The sequence below is a fragment of the Sturnus vulgaris genome, chromosome 8, assembly GCF_052056855.1.
Source record: "Sturnus vulgaris isolate bStuVul1 chromosome 8, bStuVul1.hap1, whole genome shotgun sequence".
Taxonomy (NCBI): Eukaryota; Metazoa; Chordata; class Aves; order Passeriformes; family Sturnidae; genus Sturnus; species Sturnus vulgaris.
The window spans coordinates 20,083,620-20,104,456 of NC_142250.1; the positions used below are offsets into that span (position 1 = coordinate 20,083,620).

The window sequence follows — 20,837 nt, forward strand, 5'->3', positions numbered from 1 at the left end:
AAAATGCATTCACCAGCAATTGCATCCTCACTGTTTTTCCAACTGAATTCCAACTTCTAGAGATATTTATTATACATATGTATTTCCCATATTATTCTGGGAATAATTTATTTGCTATTTGTGCCCTTATGGTATAGCTTTTTATCCTTGAATGGATGGCTAAAGTTTCTAAATATTTGGCTTAACAATTAATATTGTTTGCACATGACAGCACAACTGATTGTTTTTAGGAAAACAAAGCAGTTTATCTGGATCACTGAGATATTGAAGAGGCTTAAAAGACATTAGAAGAAATACATTAGTGTTGTTTACTCATTCATTGATGACTCAATTTTTTTTCCAAGTTAAGAATATTTAATATTCTTCATATGTATATCACTTTACATGAAATTCTGTATGGGTTTTAATTCATTAAAGTAATTTCCACAACACTGAGAAGTGTAACAACAAACTAGTGCATAAAAATCAGAACATGAAAAGGTCTCAAAAGAGTTCAGGTTAGCAATCACACTGAATGTAGTTGATAAGACAAATAATAAAAAAGATGGAAAATCTATTTAGTTCATAAAATTTTCTTCCTGTAAAAACTGGAAGTGTTTAACACAATTTATAAAAAAAAAAAAAAAAAAAGCAGGAACTTACAAATGAGCAAATGAACACCAACATGTAACTGCTAGACTCTAACTGAATTTTGGGGGACCATTTCCCTAATTTAATTACCTTACAGCTGGCCTTTTGTAGAGATGAGAAAATCTGAGCTCTAGATTAAAGTTACACATATTTCTAAATAATTACAAAGATATATGTTTAATAATTGTAGGAAAGACAAGGAATGTTGTGCATTAAGCTCATGTCAATATCTCTGTGAGTTATCCTGGAATACACTATCACTTCATATGTAGCTTAATAGCGGGGTGCAAAGGATATTTTTCAGCTTTCTTTTTTTTTTCTCCTGTCTTTGGGGCAGGACAGCAATCTAATTTTAGCCTTAAATAAAAACATATGATTCTTTTCCTTGAACCAGTTGATCTGGGCACGGGGTAAAAGAGTCAATGTTCTGCCTTTGTCTTGCTCATCCTCCCCTCTGACAGACACTGAGAGAAGCAGGCATGTTCCTTTCAAATACCAGGAGTCTCAGCAACCCTGACATGGTTATTTTTGATATGTCTAAATGGTGATTTGGAGAAGAGACTTAATTTAGCTCCTTGCAGTTTGGAAAACAGACTCTTCCAACTACTGTTAACTTTTAAAGATGTATAAATAGGAATGTACACAATTTCCAAAGAAGAGCCTTTTCTGTCTTTAAAGTTGTTCACATACTTTCAATACCAACAACTGGGATTTTCTGTGGGATGAAAGGAAATCTGTGATTGGTAGCTACACTTTAAAAAATTGATACACTGAACGTTTGTGTTTGATTACAGGAGAGGAATCAAGGAACCCCAGTGAATTATTGAAGTATTTCAACCGTGCACAGAAAGAACTGGGTTCCACAGGATGGGGAAAAATGCCAGGATGTTGGAAAGGAGTCACTTTGAGCTATGTACAGGGAGCCAATCACTGACCATAGAGATTGAAATGCAGCTCCCACTTCTTTCTAGGGTTTACATATGGGTTGCTATCTTTCTTTTCATAAGAACTAGGGATGGGTTCCTCCACTGGGTTATCTAGAGCTGTGTAGGTGAGCGTTGAGCATCTCCTTTGCTTTGATGAGTGCTGTTTCAGCTGGTGTTTCTATGTGAGGAGGGACTCCTTTCCCTTCCCAAGAGGTGCTGTCTGCAGAGATGACTGATCTGGAGGTGGGGATGATGATGTAGAAGTTGGTTTCATCTACCTGATAGGGCTGTGGGGAATGGCAGCCACCACTGGTCTGATCCCCAATGATGAGAGCTCTGCCCAGTCTCTTCATTATGTATACAAACTCTTCAGCAGCCCCAGCTGTCACAGCACTGGTAAGGATTACCAGCCCCTTCTGAGTGCCATACCTCTCCCCTGTAAGGTAGGAAAAAACCCATCAGAAATGAATCCATTTTCAGAGATTTATTTGTATAATAAAGCAAAGAGAAGGCAAGATAGAGGCTTTGCTCCCTACCTGCTGTTAACAACCCAAGAAGTCTGGAAATTTACTTTGTGCCTATGATAGTATTAAAGTACTTTTAACACTAGCCCAGACTATATGCTGTAAAAAAACGCTGTCTCCCTGTGTGGTGCTCTTGTGCCATCAGTTTCTGGCTATGAGCTCCATAAGGAGAGAAGCCAGCTCATGATTACTACTGTGAGCTCTTCTGTGGCTTTGACTTTTACAGAAGCTCCAGATCTCATCTCAGAGTAGAGGAATAGTCAGGTGAGAAAAATGACATTTTTCACCATTGCAGCAGGAGTCGTCAAAACTCATCCAGAAGCATCTTCAGTTTCACCCTCATCCCTGCTCTAGGAACATGGCTGTCATAGAGTTTGGCCTGCAACTGTGCAGGCATTATTTTATGAAATTAAAATTACAGTGGTTTCCCACAGCTTTTTTATAGTTTGTAAATTGATGCTATACATGGCCTTTGTCCCAAACCCTTCAACAAATACCCCTTTATTATCAACATCTGAGCCAAGTATCTAATTTTCTTACATTAAACAGCTGACAGGAATAAGAAGGGCTTTGACCCTTATTTTCAGTATATCTGAACGTGCTAGATACTTTTGGAGAGTTTAGTTTCTTTGAAAAAGTCACCAGCAGGTAATAACTAGGACTTGATAACTTGAAAACTAAACTGCTCTAAAAATGTCAATCTATAAGTAGGTAATAATATGACATACAATTCTCATGCTAAATTCTAAGAGAGGGGCCCAACAGCATGGTAATTAATTTTCACACCATCTTTGGTCTTCTCATTTCACTATAAACATAATAACCATTAGAAGACTCTTTTTACGGTAGATTCATATAATACAGGACCAGATCGAGCTCCTTTGAAGTTAATATGAGTCTGCCTGTTCTCTTTGATGGGAACTGGAATGTGTCCATAGAAATCATATCCCTAATCACGACCCACCTCTGACTGCCTGGGAAAATAGATGGACCCAGCAGACTGGGACAAAGTTTAACCATTTCAGCCTGATCCAGGCCAACACCATTAACTGTTTTGCTACTATCTCAGCTTAAGACAGGAAAATAATTAAACCCCATGTTTAAGGCTTCTTAGCACTCTGACTGCAGTTTATGAACACTGAAGAGCTCTGTTTCTGCATGTTGCAGCATCCTTTCAACTTCCACAGACTGGGGCAGGGTATGTGTGGGGAGTGTGTGACGTGTTGCCAAATGCTTCAAACTCACCTAGATGCACAAAATTTAGTGTTTTTCTTTCTCTTCTCTGGACAAACTGGGGCGTTTTCATCTACTGATGCAGAGGATTACACAGGTAGGTAGTAGGGAACAATGTATAAAACTATGGGAGTGTTGGAAGAGATGTTACTAGAGGTCTAGGCAACACTGGATTAGTTTTTAATTTTGGCAACTTTTAAAAGCAACAAGTTACAGCTGCTATACATAGTATTTGAATATTTGGCTAAACTTCTGGGGACCAATTTACAGACCTCTGTGCCTAGCATACCCCATTTCTGTGATAAACTGTTATTTGTAGGTGGCATTGAGTGACATGGCTGAAATGCATTTTTTTGTTTCTACGTTCTCTACACAGCTTGAGCTGATCATGGCAGGTGCTTTCACCAAATGAGTTACAGGATTTAATTACTCACTTTAAAATGACAAGGAGAGATATCTGAAATGAAAAGCTACTCTGAAAAGAAATTGTCGTTTACCTTTGAGCTGTGGCTGTGTCCATATCTCCTTTACTGAGTCACTGGGTCTGTCATAAACTTTGTCCAAGAGAACTGGGTGTCCTTCATCAAAGAAATATGAGCATAGGATTGCTATGGGTGTAGTGGAGCCTCCAATATTGTACCTTTTCAAAAATTTAAAATATTAAGGAAACAAGTGAAAATTTGTGTCAGACATTAAATCTCCCTTCTAAGTATTGTTCCTTAGTATCAGTCCTGAAAAGACTTATGGCTACATTTTGATGTATTTACATTCATTCTCCCCTATCAGCATTTGCACGTCTATCAGATAAACAAAGTCCTGTCTAAGAGTGTTGGACTGTTATTGCCCATAACTAACTTCAAAAGCAAACACGAAACTTAAAAGTCTATTTTTTTTCTTGATATTACCTAGAGAAAATCAGAAAGTAACCAAAGACTCTGAATCCACAGAGAAATATCAGATTCTTGTTATTCTCTGAGTAACTCATTCTATTCCTGACATAGCCAGTGAGGAGTAAATACCTAAACCCTAATACATAAAAGTAGATTCCAATTAAAGCAACATATATTTGTAGAACTGTTGTGTTCTTATTTTTTGCTACACAAAGTGAGAAGACTTAGTGGTTTAAATGAGGTAATTTTTTTGTGCTTAAAGGTCGTGTTAGTTGCTTCATTTAGCACAGTTGTAATTGAAAACTTTGGTTGCAGTTTAATTCCATAGCTGTCTCTGAAGATTAATTTTACTGAAGAGCCTGTCATTGGAGAACCCCTGCTATGAATTAACTACCAAAATATTTTTGTCTGTCTCTTTTCACTAATACTAGAGCACATAGAGCTCTAGAAATGTTTGTACTTTACTTACTCATAGTGTGGGTTCAGTTCTTTCCTGTAGTTGATTTTAGGAGTACCTAGCACAGGCATTCCAGCAGAAACCTGCTGGGAAATGATTTTATTCAGTACAATCTATAGCTAAGTTTCTTCACCTCCAGAAAAGGATCTGACAGTTCAGGAGGCCTCTGTTCTGAAGAGTGAAGCTACATCTTTATTCTTCAGGGTTTGGGAGCTGTTTGGTTGACACTGTGACTGGCTAGAAGTTAAATAACCATCTTCAGCGTGTCCCTGGTAGTGCTGTGCTGCCAGGAGGTGCTGCTGCTGCACAGCTCACAAGACAGCTCAGCCCAGCAGAGCCCAGGTTCCACAGGGGCCATCTCGGCTGGAGGTGGGGGCAGGCAGGGAAATGCTGGAATGCTCTTCCTGGGACTCCCTTGCAGGCAGTGAAACCGCAGTAACTTAGTCACTAATGATGACTGAGCAGTTGCCAGAATTTTAACTTAACTTCTGGATGCTAGTACTCCTTCTTATAGATGTCTTATGTGACCTTAGGGAGGCCTTTTAGTTTGTTAGTACCTCCTATCAATGCTGTGAGAGTTAAAAATATGAAGTTCATGAGTGGCACAGCTGTTCTATGAAGGAGAGCTATTAAGGTGAGAGACATCATGCATTATGGTTAATCCCATGCAAAATTGAAATTATCTAAATATGAAGTTCATGAGTGGCCCAGCTGTTTCAGGGAGGAAAACTGGTAAAATGAGAAACATTATTCATTACAGTTAATCCCATGCAAAATTTTAATCATCAGTCTTAAAATCATAAGATTGGCAAACAGAGAATTTCAGAAAGTTTGTTTGGGGTTCTCTTTTTTATGCCTTTAGAGAATGGCTCTTTTATGTGCAATTAAAGGACTGAAAATACATTAAATATTAAAAAAAATCCCAAAACCAAACAACACATGAAATGAGCTATAATGATACCATTTGGTACCATTTGGTACCCGAGACATGATTTCATCTTTGCTGTTTCAGTGCCCCCAGCCCTGAAATTTTTAGTTTGGGAGAAAACTGGGGCAAGAAAGAGGAAAGTCCCAATCCTATCTCAAGTCTACTGGAAGATGGTGGTGCTTTTGCTGAATTCAAGTTCAGTCATGGGTGTTTTATGTTGGTTGCTGCCTTGCCTCTCCTGTGCTCACATAGTGAGATCTGTCTCTTCTCTCATCGCTGTGCTCAACTTTTCCTCCCTATGCTGAAAATCCCACAAGAATATTAAGATTATCAAATATTAAGAGCCTCAAGATAACAATAGATGCAAGTCGTTCTGACATTAAAACCAAGTTCTTAAAAAGTCCTTCTTTTCATTTGTTTATATTTGTAATGTTCTGGGCTCACACACATTAGCTCTGGACCACAACAAAGGAATTCCTTCCGTAAATATTGTGTAGGAAATGTACATTTTTATATGAATCTGCTTTGATAGCTGGTGACAAATGGATGACATCTTATGGCTCATAGGATTTGAATCACTGTTGACACACTGGAGTGTCCAACAGAGTTCTAAGCAGAGAGCAGGCATTCAATGCTGCAGCTTGGAGCAGCAGGGTCCAGGAGAGGTACAATACCTCTAAGTACCTCTGTGCTCTGTCCACAAGGCCTGTTCTGTACAGACCTGATTGCCCAGAATAATTTAGCACTGCAGATATGGCAAATTAAATGTTGTAACACAGCCTTAAACGTGGTCTGTCTTTTTGACTGTAGAATCACTTGGCCACTACATGAAGTAAAAGATTTATATATATATATATATATGTGGCACATGGAGAGTTAGATTAGAAAGAAATTAGAAAAATAAAACACATGTAATGTCCAGAATTGCATTCTGCAAACTATTCCCTGAATTTGCCTATTTTGTTCTAAACATCTCAAGTGATGATACAATTTATCTTGAGATATACTTCCAGACTGTTACTATTTTTCTTGGCTGTTTTCCTTTTCTCATTTAATCCTAGCAATGTTAGCCTGTAAACAGGACAGCAAGCCATGTAAAGCTAATTCACTGTTACAAATAAAATGCTGTTTTGAAAGAGGTTTGGTTATTTGCCATTCAAAGGTTTACCTCATGTCTATGATTAATGCATCTGTGTGAACAATTTTCTTCCAAACATGCTCTATCATCAGGTCGGACACCTGGGTTAGAAGTTCACTGTCTCCAAACATATCAAATCTCAGATAGCCGATGTTGTTTTCAAATACATTTGTGTGGAATGAAAATTTTATCAAATCTTCAAATACTTCTGGTGGAGGGATCTGAAAGAGTATGGAAAAAGAAAACAAATCATTTGCTGTCACTGGTAGCTTGACACAAAATTATGTGGGTCATGTTTTAATCCAGGTGGGACACCTGTGTGGAATGTGACCAAGTTTGAAAAACATAATAATAAATTTTACAATACTTTTGCACACTAAACATAGGCTAGCATTGCCTGATGCATTTTTGTGCAGTGTAATGTGCATCAATAACACGCCCTATTTCCCAGAGCTCAGTTTATTTTTCAAAAATACAAGAATTTGAAGCAAAGAGGCTACAAGAACAATCCCAGCCTGCAGCATAGATCCCAGTCCAAGGCCTGCCACCCAACCCCACATGTTGCCTTTGTGAGTTGTTTCTAAACCTGGGACTATCATAATCTCTTGATTGGCCTCATTGGACAAACAGCTGCTGGCTGCAGGTGTGAGTGGCCCCAGCCCCTCTTAATGACCCAGTCCCTGTGACACTGAGGAACCTGATGTGTTGAGCATGTGCTAGGATACTCATGAAGTAGATATGCTAAATCTCTTATATGGTGGCCATGTGCCTGGAGCCTCACGTGTTAGGTTGTGATTTATTTAATTTTGCTTAGCTTATGTTATTAAACAGAAGACTTTTTTTACTAGCAACGTGTAGCCAAATAATAAAGTTATCTTAATAACTCCTGTATGCATTAAAACATAGCCAGCTCATATTGCCAAACTTCTGTTTTATATGCAGTATCTAAAAATGGAATTTTCAAATACTCCTTCAGCTTGAGATAAGAGTTTAGAATCCATACAACTTATATGACCTTCAGCCATTTGGTCTTTTCTCCTCAGGATTGTTGTGAAAATGGTATTATACTTTCTTTTTAATCAGTTCCCCTCTGCCGTAGCTCATCCCCAAACAATCCATGCTTTTACACTCAAAAGAACAAGGAGTCAGCAGTGAGCCATGTGCTAGAGGTGCTCTTCCAGTCTACAACATGCCACAGAATTGGGCAGGCACTTGGACTTTCTGCAGCTACAGAGAAGTCAAATAATCTCCTGACCTCTGTATAGTGCTCTGGCCTGGAGCTGTGGTCCTGCCACAGCAGGAAGAGTTTCTTCCAAGGTGTGTGAATGCAGCTGTGTTTGACACAGCTCGAGGTTACCTAGGGGAAAATTACCCACCATATGACGCTTCATTATTCAGTCCCTCATATATGCCAAAATTACCAAAATTGCAATCATTAATTCAAAATCCCTGTTGGCCAGTAGTTGTTGACTTGATGAAAAGAGCAAACTCTTTTTCTGCACCCTTCTTTATCACTCTGCCTTGTGAAAATAACCATTGTATCTGGACTGTGAACACATCAGTCCAGCACTGCTGAGCTTGTCATTTCCAATCTGCTTCCCAGTGACAGCAATGCTACTTGATATGCCCACTGTACTTTGATTTAAAAATCACAGTTTTGAGAAATATATCCAACATGCATTGATTGTTCTGACAGAACTTATATCTAATTCAGAAACACTGGGGGTCCCCCCAGGAGGAAAATAAAAACATCACTCATTAGTAACATCTACAAATAAAACTGATTTGTTACTCTCAGCCACTTACAAACAATATTTTAACTGAACACACAAATGTCTTATCTCTGTCTCCAGTGATAACTGCTAAATGCATACCCATAAGCATGTTAAGAATAATAACTATCTGATAAATATTTCTTGACCTGTTCTTTTACTGTGATGCTTTGCATTTTTGTTCCCTGTGGACTTCAGTTTTGATAACTCTTGAAAATCCATTATAAATTTCAAGGTAGGCAGGTTGCTCTTAAAGCCCCAGGTCTTACAAAGTGAAATAAATGTGCAAGGATCTAAATGAAAGGTCTTCATGGCTGCAGGAAAAGGTATGAAAATATATCTATTCTAAAAGTTCCAAGACTGGAAATCAGATGGAAAGCACTCAGAAAGTAATTCTGGGGTGCCAGGGAAAGTGTCTGAACCTTTCAGCAAAAGAGGTGAGGAGCCTGTGGCTGACATTAGAGAGTTAACTGCCCTGCAAAACTGCAGGTTCATGACACTGGCACATGGGCCATGTGCTGTGGGTACCTAAGCAGGTAAGTCAAGCTTCAGGAAACAACCACATGCTCTCCTTTGGAAGGCAGGGCTCTGCTGGCCAAGGACAAGCTGGGACAGGATGCAGCTGAAAGCAAGATCTGCTGCTCAGTCAGACAGTGTTTACATACAAATGACTTGTTGTTAAATATAAACCCTCAGGTGCACACTATAAGCAATGTGGCTACACCAAAAGACCTCCAAGCTAACTACACTTAAGCCAAGGAAAAATATTTTTTCATTAACTATATAGGGTCTGCAGTCCTGTTCTGCAGACTCTTTCCACAGGTGAGTGGCCTAAGTAACACACATCATGTCACACAACATAGGACCTTAGAATGCTGCCCTGGGACTTGTGCATGGAGTATGTTCCCTGATTCTGTTATTGACACAAACCCCAGCCATGGGCAAATGACTTTTCTAGATGTACCTCTCTTCCCTCTTTTCTCTCCTTTCATCTCTCCCTTAAATTGTTTTGTCTATTTAGATGGAATCTGTTTTTTCATAGCTATTTTTGTGCTGACAATTGTCTGATTTCCATTAAGGTTTACTAGTACTGTCAACTGCTGGCTGTTAAAATATTATCACCAATACCGTTGCAGTACCATTGCAAATCCTGAGATTAGTTTAAGAACCATGAGATCTTGAAGGCTGAGTGGCAAGGTTGCACTTTTCCTAGAACATTTGGCTTCCCTGTGTACTCTCATAGGCTGGAATGGAACTGTTTGTCCTAATAGGGCCCCCAGCTCAAGGACTGAGCAGGATCAGCCCTAGCCCTGACAGCTCATTCTCACTTGCTCTTAACAACACACATTTTACTGGGTGATTTCCAGGCAATCCACCCTAGTACGTCACCAGCCTTACTATTAGAAAGATGTTTTTAAGATCTAGTGTAAACAGTCAAAGTTCACTACTTTGTGCTGTTTAAGTGCATTACTTCTTGGCCTATTTACTATGGACATGGGAAGAGATTATTCTTTTCATATTTGAAACAGTCTCTTACGTATCTGAAGACTGTTTTCATGTCTCCTCTCAGTTTTCTTCTCTCTGGAATAAACAACTCAAATATTTTAAACTTTTGGAAGGCTACTTTTCAGTGTTCTCTTTACTCTTGTCTCTCTTTTCTGCTGTCTCCGTGCTTGAGCCACATCTTTCTAGAAAACCATTGCCCAAGGTTGTGCATATTATACTCTAGATGAATTTTCTTTAGAGCTAAATGTAGAAGATTTCATGTTTTCCTGATTATATTCTTCCTTATCCATTTCAGTTTGATGATGAGGAGTATTTACTGCAACAGCTTGACCCTAATGACTTGTGTTCAGCTTATGAACTCTAAAGAACTCATTTACATTTCTACAGGACTCCCCCTAAACAAGCTCCTTTCCTCCCAGAGTTGTGCAATGAACTATTATCACCCTAGAAACAAGAAAGCAAAGCTTGCAAAAGGTGAAGAGCCAATAAGAGTTAAAAATGGGACATTTTTCTCTTGCATAAACTTGCATAGTACCACTGACTTTACTGTGGTTATGTTGATATAACTCAACATCATATGGGCCTACAACAATTGTTTTTCCACCTGTTAGCAATAGATGTAGCAATTTGATTATTTATCTTGACACTTGGAGGCTGACCATTTTGATTTCACTCATTAATGAAGGGATACAAACAAACTGTACTTCTTTCTGGTGAAATATCTCTAACTATTGCCTTTACTCTCCTAAATATACACATTATTCATCAGGAAACAGAAGGACTTGAAATGCAGGAACAATCTCTCTTTATAAAGGATTAGTTTTTGCCTTTTATTCTGATCATAATTTTCAGCTGCTTATCTAAACCATCATTACAACAATTCTCTTAGGTGTAAAGACTGCATTAAAAATATTTGGTCATTAAGAAAGGGGCAAAATAATCACACAGGGAGACTCCTTGTCACTTAAAATGGACATAACACTTATGCCAAAATCAGGCAACAGTTCTTCCATAGGTAGACAGTCACAAACACAAATGTTTCAGTTCATAGAGGAAGTTTGACTGGAGAGGGAGAGAGAGACAGAAGAATAAGAATCAGAGATTATTAAACTGCAGGTTATTAAGCTTACAGAGCTCTGCCTTATAAGCAAAATGTTATTTTCTGGATCACAAAAAATATAGACAAAATTTGCCTCAAGGAAGTCTGACTTTGGAAAGTGGCATTTATGCAGCTGACAACTCTGACTAGCAGTGACCTTGCTGCTGCTTAGAGGAGACACATTAACTGCCCTGTACTATGCTTCAGCAGCTATCCTAGTGCAGCAGATGCAAAGCTCTGCACACACTTCACTTGTCCGTCTCCTATGTCCCATCCCATCCTTCCTGTAGTTATTCATCATCACTTTCAGTTAATTGTGTTGGATCTGCTTCATCATCAAGGTCATTAACAGTAAAATTCTACTGTCAAGGGAGAGGGTGGCTTGTAAGGTAGGTAGCACAAGAGACAAAGTAGCTCTTAGGTTTTTAAGGAATAAATGTGATATAGATCAAGAGAGCCACTATGTCCATGTATTGGGCTGCTGAATTTTTTTTTTTTTTTTTAATTTAAAAACGCAGATAGTGCCATCACATATGCTTCACTGTACTCTAAAGGTATTTACTCTCTGGGGTATACTGAAATGTTCCACAGAAAGCATCCCTCTTATGGGTACAAAAGCAAAAGAGGAGATGAAGGTACTCTTGCTGCCCAGGGTTCTGTGGAATGGGTGAATTTTCTTTTACCTCCATCTTAAGGAAAATCCTTTAATGAGTTCAGGGTCTTTGTTAACATCTTAATGCTCTCTTGTCTGTTTGACTCCTGATTTCCTCCAGCAATATGAGGGAACGCTTCTGCCTCTGGAAACCATTTTAGTCTCATGAGAGACGTGATTCTCTGCTCATCATACATTATTTCACCTTGGAGAAATCTCTCATTTGTCCTGATTTTCATCCACACTGATGTGATTTCCTTCTTATGGATGTATCTCTGACCTCTTCCAATGATTTTGCTTGACAAAGAAGTGTGGTAAAACAGGCATATAATGGCATTTCTTCACTAGGTCTATCAGGATCAAAATTTAATGTCATGTAACAAACAAGATACTTGTCTTCTATGTCCTGTTATTGATGTTTAAAGTCTGAATAAAGTAAGATCTGAACAAGTAAAAACCACCAGCAATATTCATTAACAGCCTTCAGTGAACACTGTGACTAATTTGCAAGACTTTTCTATTCTGTAGAATGGGGAGAAATTATGGTGTGTCATTAATGTTGATAATAATTGAGCACAGAACTCAGTAAAAAGCATTGAAATATCTTTAGAATTAAGTTTTCTGCACTCAATCAAGTTAGGAGGGAGAGCACTGGAATAGCACCTTTAATTAATGATTTCCATTTAATCTTAGAGGCGAGAATGGGGCCAGCATCTCTTGGTTAACAAACTTGAAAAAAAAATCCACCCCGGCAATGCTTAGACTTTGTCCTTGACCTTAGTATTTGTGGTAATACCACAAAGGTCATGGCCACTTTAAATCATGCATGCCAAAAATTTCAGAGTGTGGAAGTCCATGGATTTCCTCCCCCAGGAAACATTTAATAGTTACCTGACACTTGGTCTACTCTGGTTCATTGCAAAGGCAAATGCATTCTCTTCAAAAAGTAATTTTATGAGTCCCTGGAGAAAATACGTCTCTGATAGCCATGCTAGTGCAGTAGCCAGAAATCAGCTAACTCCATCCAAGAAATGGATCAGGTTATCCTAACCCTCTATTTAATTTGAAGATGGAATTTTAACAAGTGCTCCTGGGAGCTCCCTTCGGCACAACAATGAACAAGAAAGATTGCCAAGGCAGACCAGTGTATAAACACTCAGGCTCAGAACAAAGCACAGACTGTTATGCAAACCACACAGCAAGGGCAAAAGTAGATTATTAAAAATCAATTTCTCCCTGGGGTCACCTAACTTCCACCCAGATACTTCTTCCAAAGTATTTCTAGGTCACTGGGAAACTGTCTGATACTGAGCATGAGATACAATTAGAACAACTTTCCACTGCCACTACCAAAGGAGCTGCTGATTATTCTGGTGTAATAGATGTCAGCTGCTACAATTTTATATAGAAAAGTCCATCAAAGAGCACATGGCTGCATATTTAGTGAGTTGTATGCATTTACTCTAGTCCAACTAAACTTCCCTCGAATTACAACCTGGTTTGAAACTAGAGGGTTTCTGAATTAATTACAGCTGGAAAAGCTGCAGCATTGAAAGAAGAGGGATTACAGAAACAATGGTATATCTTCCCTTCTAACCCTGAAGCCCTGCATTTTTGCTTGTGGCATATGGCAACTGAGATTCACAGCCTGAAGGTTGTTTCCAAAATCTATGCATCCAGAAGTACCATCTAATTCCACAATCTACTACCCTAACTGTTAGAGACAGCTCAGGAAACCATTGGCTTCTCCTCTAGGTACAGGTAAATCTGGGTAGCTTTATAGTATGGGCTAGAAAAAAGATAAGGTATCTGACTTAATGCTCCCATTCCAGATGTCATCTCTATAGCTGGGTACAAGAGAACTGTACCTGTTTTGGCATGATCCCTGGGATGCTGTCCTTGGCATGTTCAGGGATGTAGAGTAATTTCAGGTGTTCATCACCAGAAAGAGCTTGTAAGACGGCAGTCACCTTCCCAGCAAGTTCTTCCTCTGTATGGATCCCTTTATAACTGTCTTTGTTGATGTTCTTTGTGAGGTTGGATGCTATAACAGTCCCAATGTCCACAAAGGCATAATTATCTCCCACAAGCTTGCCTACAGTTTGTAGTATCTGTGGCACCTGGGCACGCAGGTTGGCAATGTGCTGAGCTACAGCCATGGCTTCACTGGCCTGGATAGTGATGTGTGGCTCCACCCCAGACACACTCCATACTTTCCCAGTGATGGGACTGAGCACCACTTGGCTGGGGATGGAGGCATATAGGGAACTGTTACCAACACGATAAATGCCCACTGAGAGGGATCCACCGACTGTGGGCTCACCAATAACTGTGGCCCGGTGCAGATCCTTCATAGAGCGAGTGAAAGCTTCAGCTGCTGAGCCACTCATATGGCTTGTTAGGATGTAGATGTCCTTGAGGGAGCCGTATCTCTTGCCAGCGAGTTGGGGGAGAGTCCAAACCTCTGTGCTGCGGGAGGTACTACGATCAAAGACAGTGTAGAGGTGTTTCCGAGGCTCAGGCTCAAAGAAGTAGGAGCAAAGTATTGGGATGGCAGTGGAGTAGCCACCTGTGTTGTACCTCATGTCAATAATCATGGCATCCGTGTCCACCAGCTTGTTCCATACCATCTGCAACAGCTGTGGCCCAATGGCCTTCACTGTTTCTGCCTCAGCCATCATATCAAAGCGAAGGTAACCCAGGTTCCCTGGCAATACCTCAATTTTGAAGAGTGCCTCAATGATGTAGCTCAGCTCTTCAGGGCTGGGAATCACATTGGGAAGCTGCTCTTCTGGTGTTGGTTCCACATGGCTGTGGAAGATGTGAAGCCGATGGTCTCCAGAGGCCTCCTGCAAGTCACTGGTGAGTTGGGAAGCCAAAGTCTCAGAGTCTATAGCTGATCGATAACCTCCTTGGGCCCGTTTGGTGCGGAGCATGGCGCTGGCCTTACCAGCCACTTCTGGGATGGCATAGTGAGCCTCTAGGAGCTGCCCAGTACCCTCCAGAAGTACTCCCATGTTCTTGTGGAAGGCTAGCACTTCTTCAGCCTTCTCCAGTGCATCCTCAGCCAGCACTATGGCATCAGGAACAACTCCTCCACCCATCCAGCTTTCCCCATGGTTGTCAATGAAGGTGATAACAGGAACTGTGACAGTCAGGCCATGGGTTATTCCCGGCCCAGGCTGCAGCAGAGGGAAGGTACGGGTGTGTGAGAGGCTTCCTGCAGTGATCTCACCGATCAGCGTGGCACGGCCCAGGGACTGCATGAGGTAAGCAAACTCCTCAGCAGCTGTAGCAGTGTGGTGGCTGGTGAGCAGGTAGATGCCACGCTTAGCCCCATAGGACTGGGCCAGCAATTCTGCCTGGCTGTTGTGCTCCTGTGTATGGTTGGTACATCTGTCATAAGTTGTGAAGAGATGGACAGGACCAGCAGCAGGGTCTTGAAAATAGGAGAGTAGCACAGGCACAGCAGAGGAGGAAGGGCCTCCAGGGTTGTAACGTAGGTCCATGATCAAGTTCTCTGTATTTTGAAGGGGCTCCCACACTTTGTGTACAATGTAAGGGCCCAGCTTTACAAGCACAGAGGCATCTGCAAACTCATCAAAGCGCATGTAGCCAACATTGCCTGGCAACACTGACACCTTGAAGACAGTGTCCACCAAGGCATGCAGCAGCTGCTCATTGTCAGGTAAGTCAGCTGCCATTCCAACCGGTTTCTCAGCTGGGGGCTCAGCAGCTTCACCTGGCATCATGACTCGCACCATCAGGCGGGGGTCTTCAGATAAGGCCTGCAGCTCAGTGTTGAGTTTGGTGGCCAGGTCCTCAGATGACTGCACAGAAGAGAAGTCAGAGGTGGCAAGGTGCCGCAGTAGCGCAGGCACTCTCTCCACTAAGCTGTAATAGTCCTTTAATAGGTTTTTGAGGTGGCTGATGGTGCCGGGCACTGCTCTGCGCACTGCCAAGATGTCCAAGGATTTCTGCAAGGCTTGTTCTGCCTCAGTAGCCACACACGGTGTCACCCCACTCACCTCCCAGCTCTGTCCACCCCCACTCAAGGGGCTCACAGATCGTGACACAGGAACCATCATATAGAAATTGGAAGGACCGATACGCAGCTTCTGGATGTCCAGTGAGCCCCCAGCTGTCTTCTCTCCAACAGTGATAGCTCTGTTCATGTGCTTGAGGATGTAAGCCACATCTTCAGCCACTCCTGTGGTGTGATGGCTGATCAGAACAATGACATCCTTATCTTTGCTGTACCTCTCTCCCAACACCTTTGGCAGTGTCCATATCTCTGTGGTGGTGTTGGAGGGCCGATTGTATACAGTCTCAACATGGAGCCTCTTGTCTTGTTCATGCAAGTATGAGATGATGAAGGGGAGGCCAGAAATCTGTCCCCCAGTGCTGTGACGAAGATCTATCACCAGGGCAGATGTCTCTATCAGTGTCTTCCAGACCTTGTCCACCAGAAAAGCTCCAACTTTCTGCACAACATCCTCTCCTATGATATAATCAATCCTCAGGTAGCCAACATTGCCCTCCAGCTTGTCATACATGATCACATGCTCAATAAGACTCAGGAGTTGCTCGCGAGTAGGGGAACTCTCCGCCTCTTGTTTGGGAGCTGCATGTGGTAATGGCTCATAGGAAATCACCAGTCTTGGGTCATTCAGAGCACCCTGCACTCCAGCTGTCAAGACACTGGCCAGCATTTTTGGATCTGAGATGTCCAGGATCTCTCCACTCTTGATTGCTTGTTCAATGGCTTCTTGCATTCCCACTAGGTTTTCAGGATAGCAGTAATTCTCCAGAAGAACTTTAGCCATGTCCAGCACTAAAGTAGGCTGAAAGATTTCCTCAGCAGGTATGCTGCACATGATCAGTGCAGAAAACAGCAAGAAATGTGTCCTGATCATTTTGTATTTGTATGGAAAAGAAGTCAGAAGCTCTTATTGATCAGGATGAACATAGCTCCCCAATGACTCTGAATCGCACTGAAATCCCTGTGTTGAATCCAGGTGCACTGAACAGATCTTTTATCTGCACTAAACCTTTAATCTCATTAAAATGGAGTGCATCATCCAAAGTGCACCAATAGATGAAGCTCAGCTCCTTACTACTTCACAGGCCTCTTATGAAACAGTAATAAACTTCAATCATCAAGGAACATCTTTCTAGCAGTTAATTGTTTCCAAAAGGTAGTGCCTTGCCAAAAGGTAGTGCAAACTGGTCGTGGATTATTCTGAAAGTGGATTGCTTAAATGCAATACTGATTTTAACCACAGTTAGAATAGCAATCTTCCTGCATTTTAGCATTATTTATGAGGAGCTTATACCAGGAGATTCTTCAGTGACTAAATTGTATCAATATTTAATAATCTTTCAAAAGTTGTTGACAATACATTGTCTTTGGTGTTTTTTAGTTTGAGCTGCAAAGGACTGTTCTTACATTCTATGACTAAGGGCTCCAAACAAGGAACTCCAGACATTTAGCACAGCTCATAAAATCCAAGGTAATGACAGCCTTTTAATTTCTGTGCTGAGAATTGCCAGCATTTTAAACAGGACTTTGAAACACATTTGCCTCAACATAATACAGCTAAATCTGAGATGACTTTAATCTTCACAATTTGCACTCAATTAGGATTTACTTGTAATACCGTTGGGTAACATATGGTCATGTCTGATGACAGCTCCTAGCCAATAGACTTTAGGCTCAACATACCAAAATAGAATGTGAGGGGGTTGTTTTCTTCTGCTCACAATGTATTTGAGACCCTATTGTATTAAGAGTTTGAAAGAGGATCAGAATATGCAGGATGCAGACTGTACCCACTCTGAGCTCCACTATGACATGCCAAAGAACAGATTCCCAGCTTCAAATTTGAAATTAATTCCTTCCCCAGCCACTCTGTTTGCTGGAGGTAGCTACAAAAATAGACTCTGAAATCTGGGAAGAGCACGTTTTTGTACTCCTGTCAAAATGTTGCTCCATATGAATGCATGTGGAGGGAAGAGTCTAAAGCCTGTGTGGACACACTCTGTTGGGTGTTGTGTGAGTGTCCTGAATGAAGCCTGCCACTCATGACTTTCAACTTACTGTGCAAAGGGTGTTACAGATGTGATGTACAAGGTGGTAACAGTCACCTCATCTCACTCGGAATGTAACAGACATAGATGAATTGCCAGGAAGACAATAGTCAGAAAGGAGACCAGAACAGACAGAAACTGAGTATTTTTAATCAAAGTATGCCAGGTATCAGCTGTGCCTTCCGTACCTAAATGAGGTCTACCTATCACTGCTAAACTCTTTACATGACAATTTCTTCCATAGCGTTTAAGGAAGTATTTCCACAGATGAACAATATTCTTCTCCAGTGAGGCCTTATCTAGAGGTTAAAAATCACAAAATGGCACTTTGCTGCCTGCTATTGTTGTATAATAATAAGATTACAAAAAAACCTTTTCTGTATTTTCCTGACGATTATTTTTGCCTTTTATCAGAGTCTACAAAGGTTTTCATATCAGAAGTGCTGGAAACTGTAGCTGAGCTTCTTATGAAGCAAAGATACTGAAAAATATGTACGGGACTGTGACTAGATAAGGCAAAACCTTTTATTTATTTCTTGAGTTATGCACATTCATTCTCATGTACTTTATTGCTGCCACATAAAAACAAAACCTGCTTTACAATGTAAATGCAAAATAATGATTTTTTTCCAACACGCACAATTTAAATTGCTAGGACAGTGGAAAAAACTATTTTTCCTCATTGGATCTGTTCAGTAATCTATTTCTGTTGAAATTCAATATGAATGTTCAGTATGGATTTCTGAATTCAATATAACATGTAACATTCACTACTACTTTGATAATTCTTTATAGATGATGTTAGAAGGTAAGAATCTTTTCTGTGTGGTGTGAACTTCTTAAGATTTGGAGAATAACTATTTGCTTACTCATTTTGAGGCACATATAGCTTAAATTTTTATCAAATATGTTGTATAATGCAAGTCTGTTCACTGAACTCTGAATAACCAGATCCAAAATGTAACTCTACCATCTATTCTAATTTATAATACAACTCAAGCCAAATTCTTATTTTGATTTTAGTTTTGAGCAGAACTAAATAGCTAAGGCCTAGTTTTAGCTTTTATAACTCATAAAACTTTATGATCCTTTAAAATCTGTCCACAAGTATTTCATTTTCTGACTTCCTGTGGGTATGAACTTCCCACATACTCTGAAAAGAGGCATTTTTTTATCTGTCCCAGACTAGTCTGCATTCAGAGCCTGCCTTACTCAGATCACATACTAAAAAATCTTCCATAGGCACAAGATTAAATGTTTTGCTGTATATTATTTGCTTTCTACATTGTGCTCCGATGTTCCCCAGTTGTCCTGTGCAGCTGATCCCACCACTCCCTCATCAGACTCCCATGTAGATCTTGGTCGCTGACAAGCCGCAGTAGCGGGAGGCTCATCTGAAGGTGGCAGCAAGAGCGCCTTTTTCACTGGCACAGATGCCAACAGGATACAGGGGAAAGTTGGAATAAATTAATTTTGGTTTCAGTAAAGCCTTCTCATGCAGCCATATTTTAAATTATATGTATGAATTAGAATTAATTTAAAGGTGATATCTGGCTTCCAAATACTGAGAGGCAGAGTTTATTAGCTCAACCGAAGGACTATGCTAATGAAATATTTAATGCTTCCAGGATTTCAATAAGTATTTCTAGACAAACCTTCACTGCCTTTTATAGATGTACAAGTCTGGGTCAGTACTACTTCATGGCTGTCTGTGACAGGCTTGACTGGATTGCATAGGTTAAGACTGTCTATTCTGTTCTGTTCTTGTACTGTTTGGTACAAAGGAAACCTTGTTCCTGAGCAGGCTTTCTAGGCCCCTGAGAAATAAAAAGAATTAATAATATCACTCTTTGATTCCTTTCTAATTCCCATGCCAAAAGAAGTAACGTTAGATTTTTGTCCCAAGGTTTTTCAGTTCTTATGCTGTACAAACCGGTATAGATTAAAATTAAAGTTGGAAGTTTTCTTTCACATTATTTTAATATTGAAATCTTTCCATTTAATGAAAATAGAAATAGTATTCTGAGTTGCTTAATGATTACATTTATAATAAGAAAAACTTAAATCCAAAATGGGTTAGATTTTGGTTTTCTGTTAATATTCCCTTCCCTTTTTACACTGATCAAGAAAAACAAAAAAAAAGAATGAGAAGATGATTTATATTTTTAAGTAAGATTGAGTGAGGGTAGAAAAAGTGTATTCCCATTTTGAAATCTGTCTAATTTCAGCCAAGAGCAGGTGGAGAATCATCACAGTGTATGGAGCAGAGCCGTGATAAACTCACATTGACCAGCTCTGCTGAACAGATGAACTACTGTATTCTAGGTAAGCAGAAGATTCAGGAGGTCATCAAGAAAATGCATTTCAAATATGCAGCCTGACCTAGTTCAGAAACATACTTTTGAACGTGCATTCCTTGAAGAACTGGTGTATTATGTGTTTGCATTATATTATCTGTATTGTCTACATCCTAAATTTTGGATAGATTTACGTGTTTGTTCAGCATGGTACACCAAGCAGAGTCAGCCAATCATAAATACTGAATATGAAATACTCTGTCAGGCCCTGCTATCCCGGGGTTACATTTGAAACAGTGCGAGGTCCAGTCACCCACAGCAGGCTGTGTTTAGTGCCCATCACAGGTGGCTGCCACCAAACCGACCCGATTGCTGCCGGCGCTTCTGCTGAGAGCCCAATGCCTCAGTGACTGCCATTGCTGCCCGCCATGCTGACGTATGTATGGCCCCTTTAGCTGTGCTGCTGTAAAGGACAGGGCTTCTCCGTGGCTGCTGGATCACAGGCTCTGGTGGCCAGCCCAGCAGGAAGGGCCAGGCTGCCGGGGTGCTGCTCCTCCTCTCCTTTGGTGCGCTGGGCCAGTTCAAAGCTTTTGTGAGGGCAAATGGCCAAACCTGTGTGCCAGGCTCCGGCCAAACCAAACACCTCAGCAAGGGATGAACTCAGCAGTCCCCTTGCCAGGGCTACCCTGAAGCCA

The 20,837-nt window shown here is 40.6% G+C and overlaps 1 protein-coding gene across 1 annotated transcript; it reads right to left on the minus strand.

Annotated features, from left to right (window-relative positions):
* Nucleotides 1-331: 331 nt before the first annotated feature.
* RBP3 (retinol binding protein 3) lies at nucleotides 332-16,749 on the minus strand. Its single transcript, XM_014875443.2, has 4 exons — nucleotides 13,624-16,749; nucleotides 6,757-6,947; nucleotides 3,811-3,953; nucleotides 332-1,992 (listed from the first exon to the last, which is right to left on the minus strand). The coding sequence occupies exons 1-4, from the start codon at nucleotides 16,669-16,671 to the stop codon at nucleotides 1,664-1,666; spliced, it is 3,711 nt and encodes a 1,236-aa protein (XP_014730929.2). The 5' UTR covers nucleotides 16,672-16,749; the 3' UTR covers nucleotides 332-1,663.
* Between the last annotated feature and the right edge of the window lie 4,088 nt (nucleotides 16,750-20,837).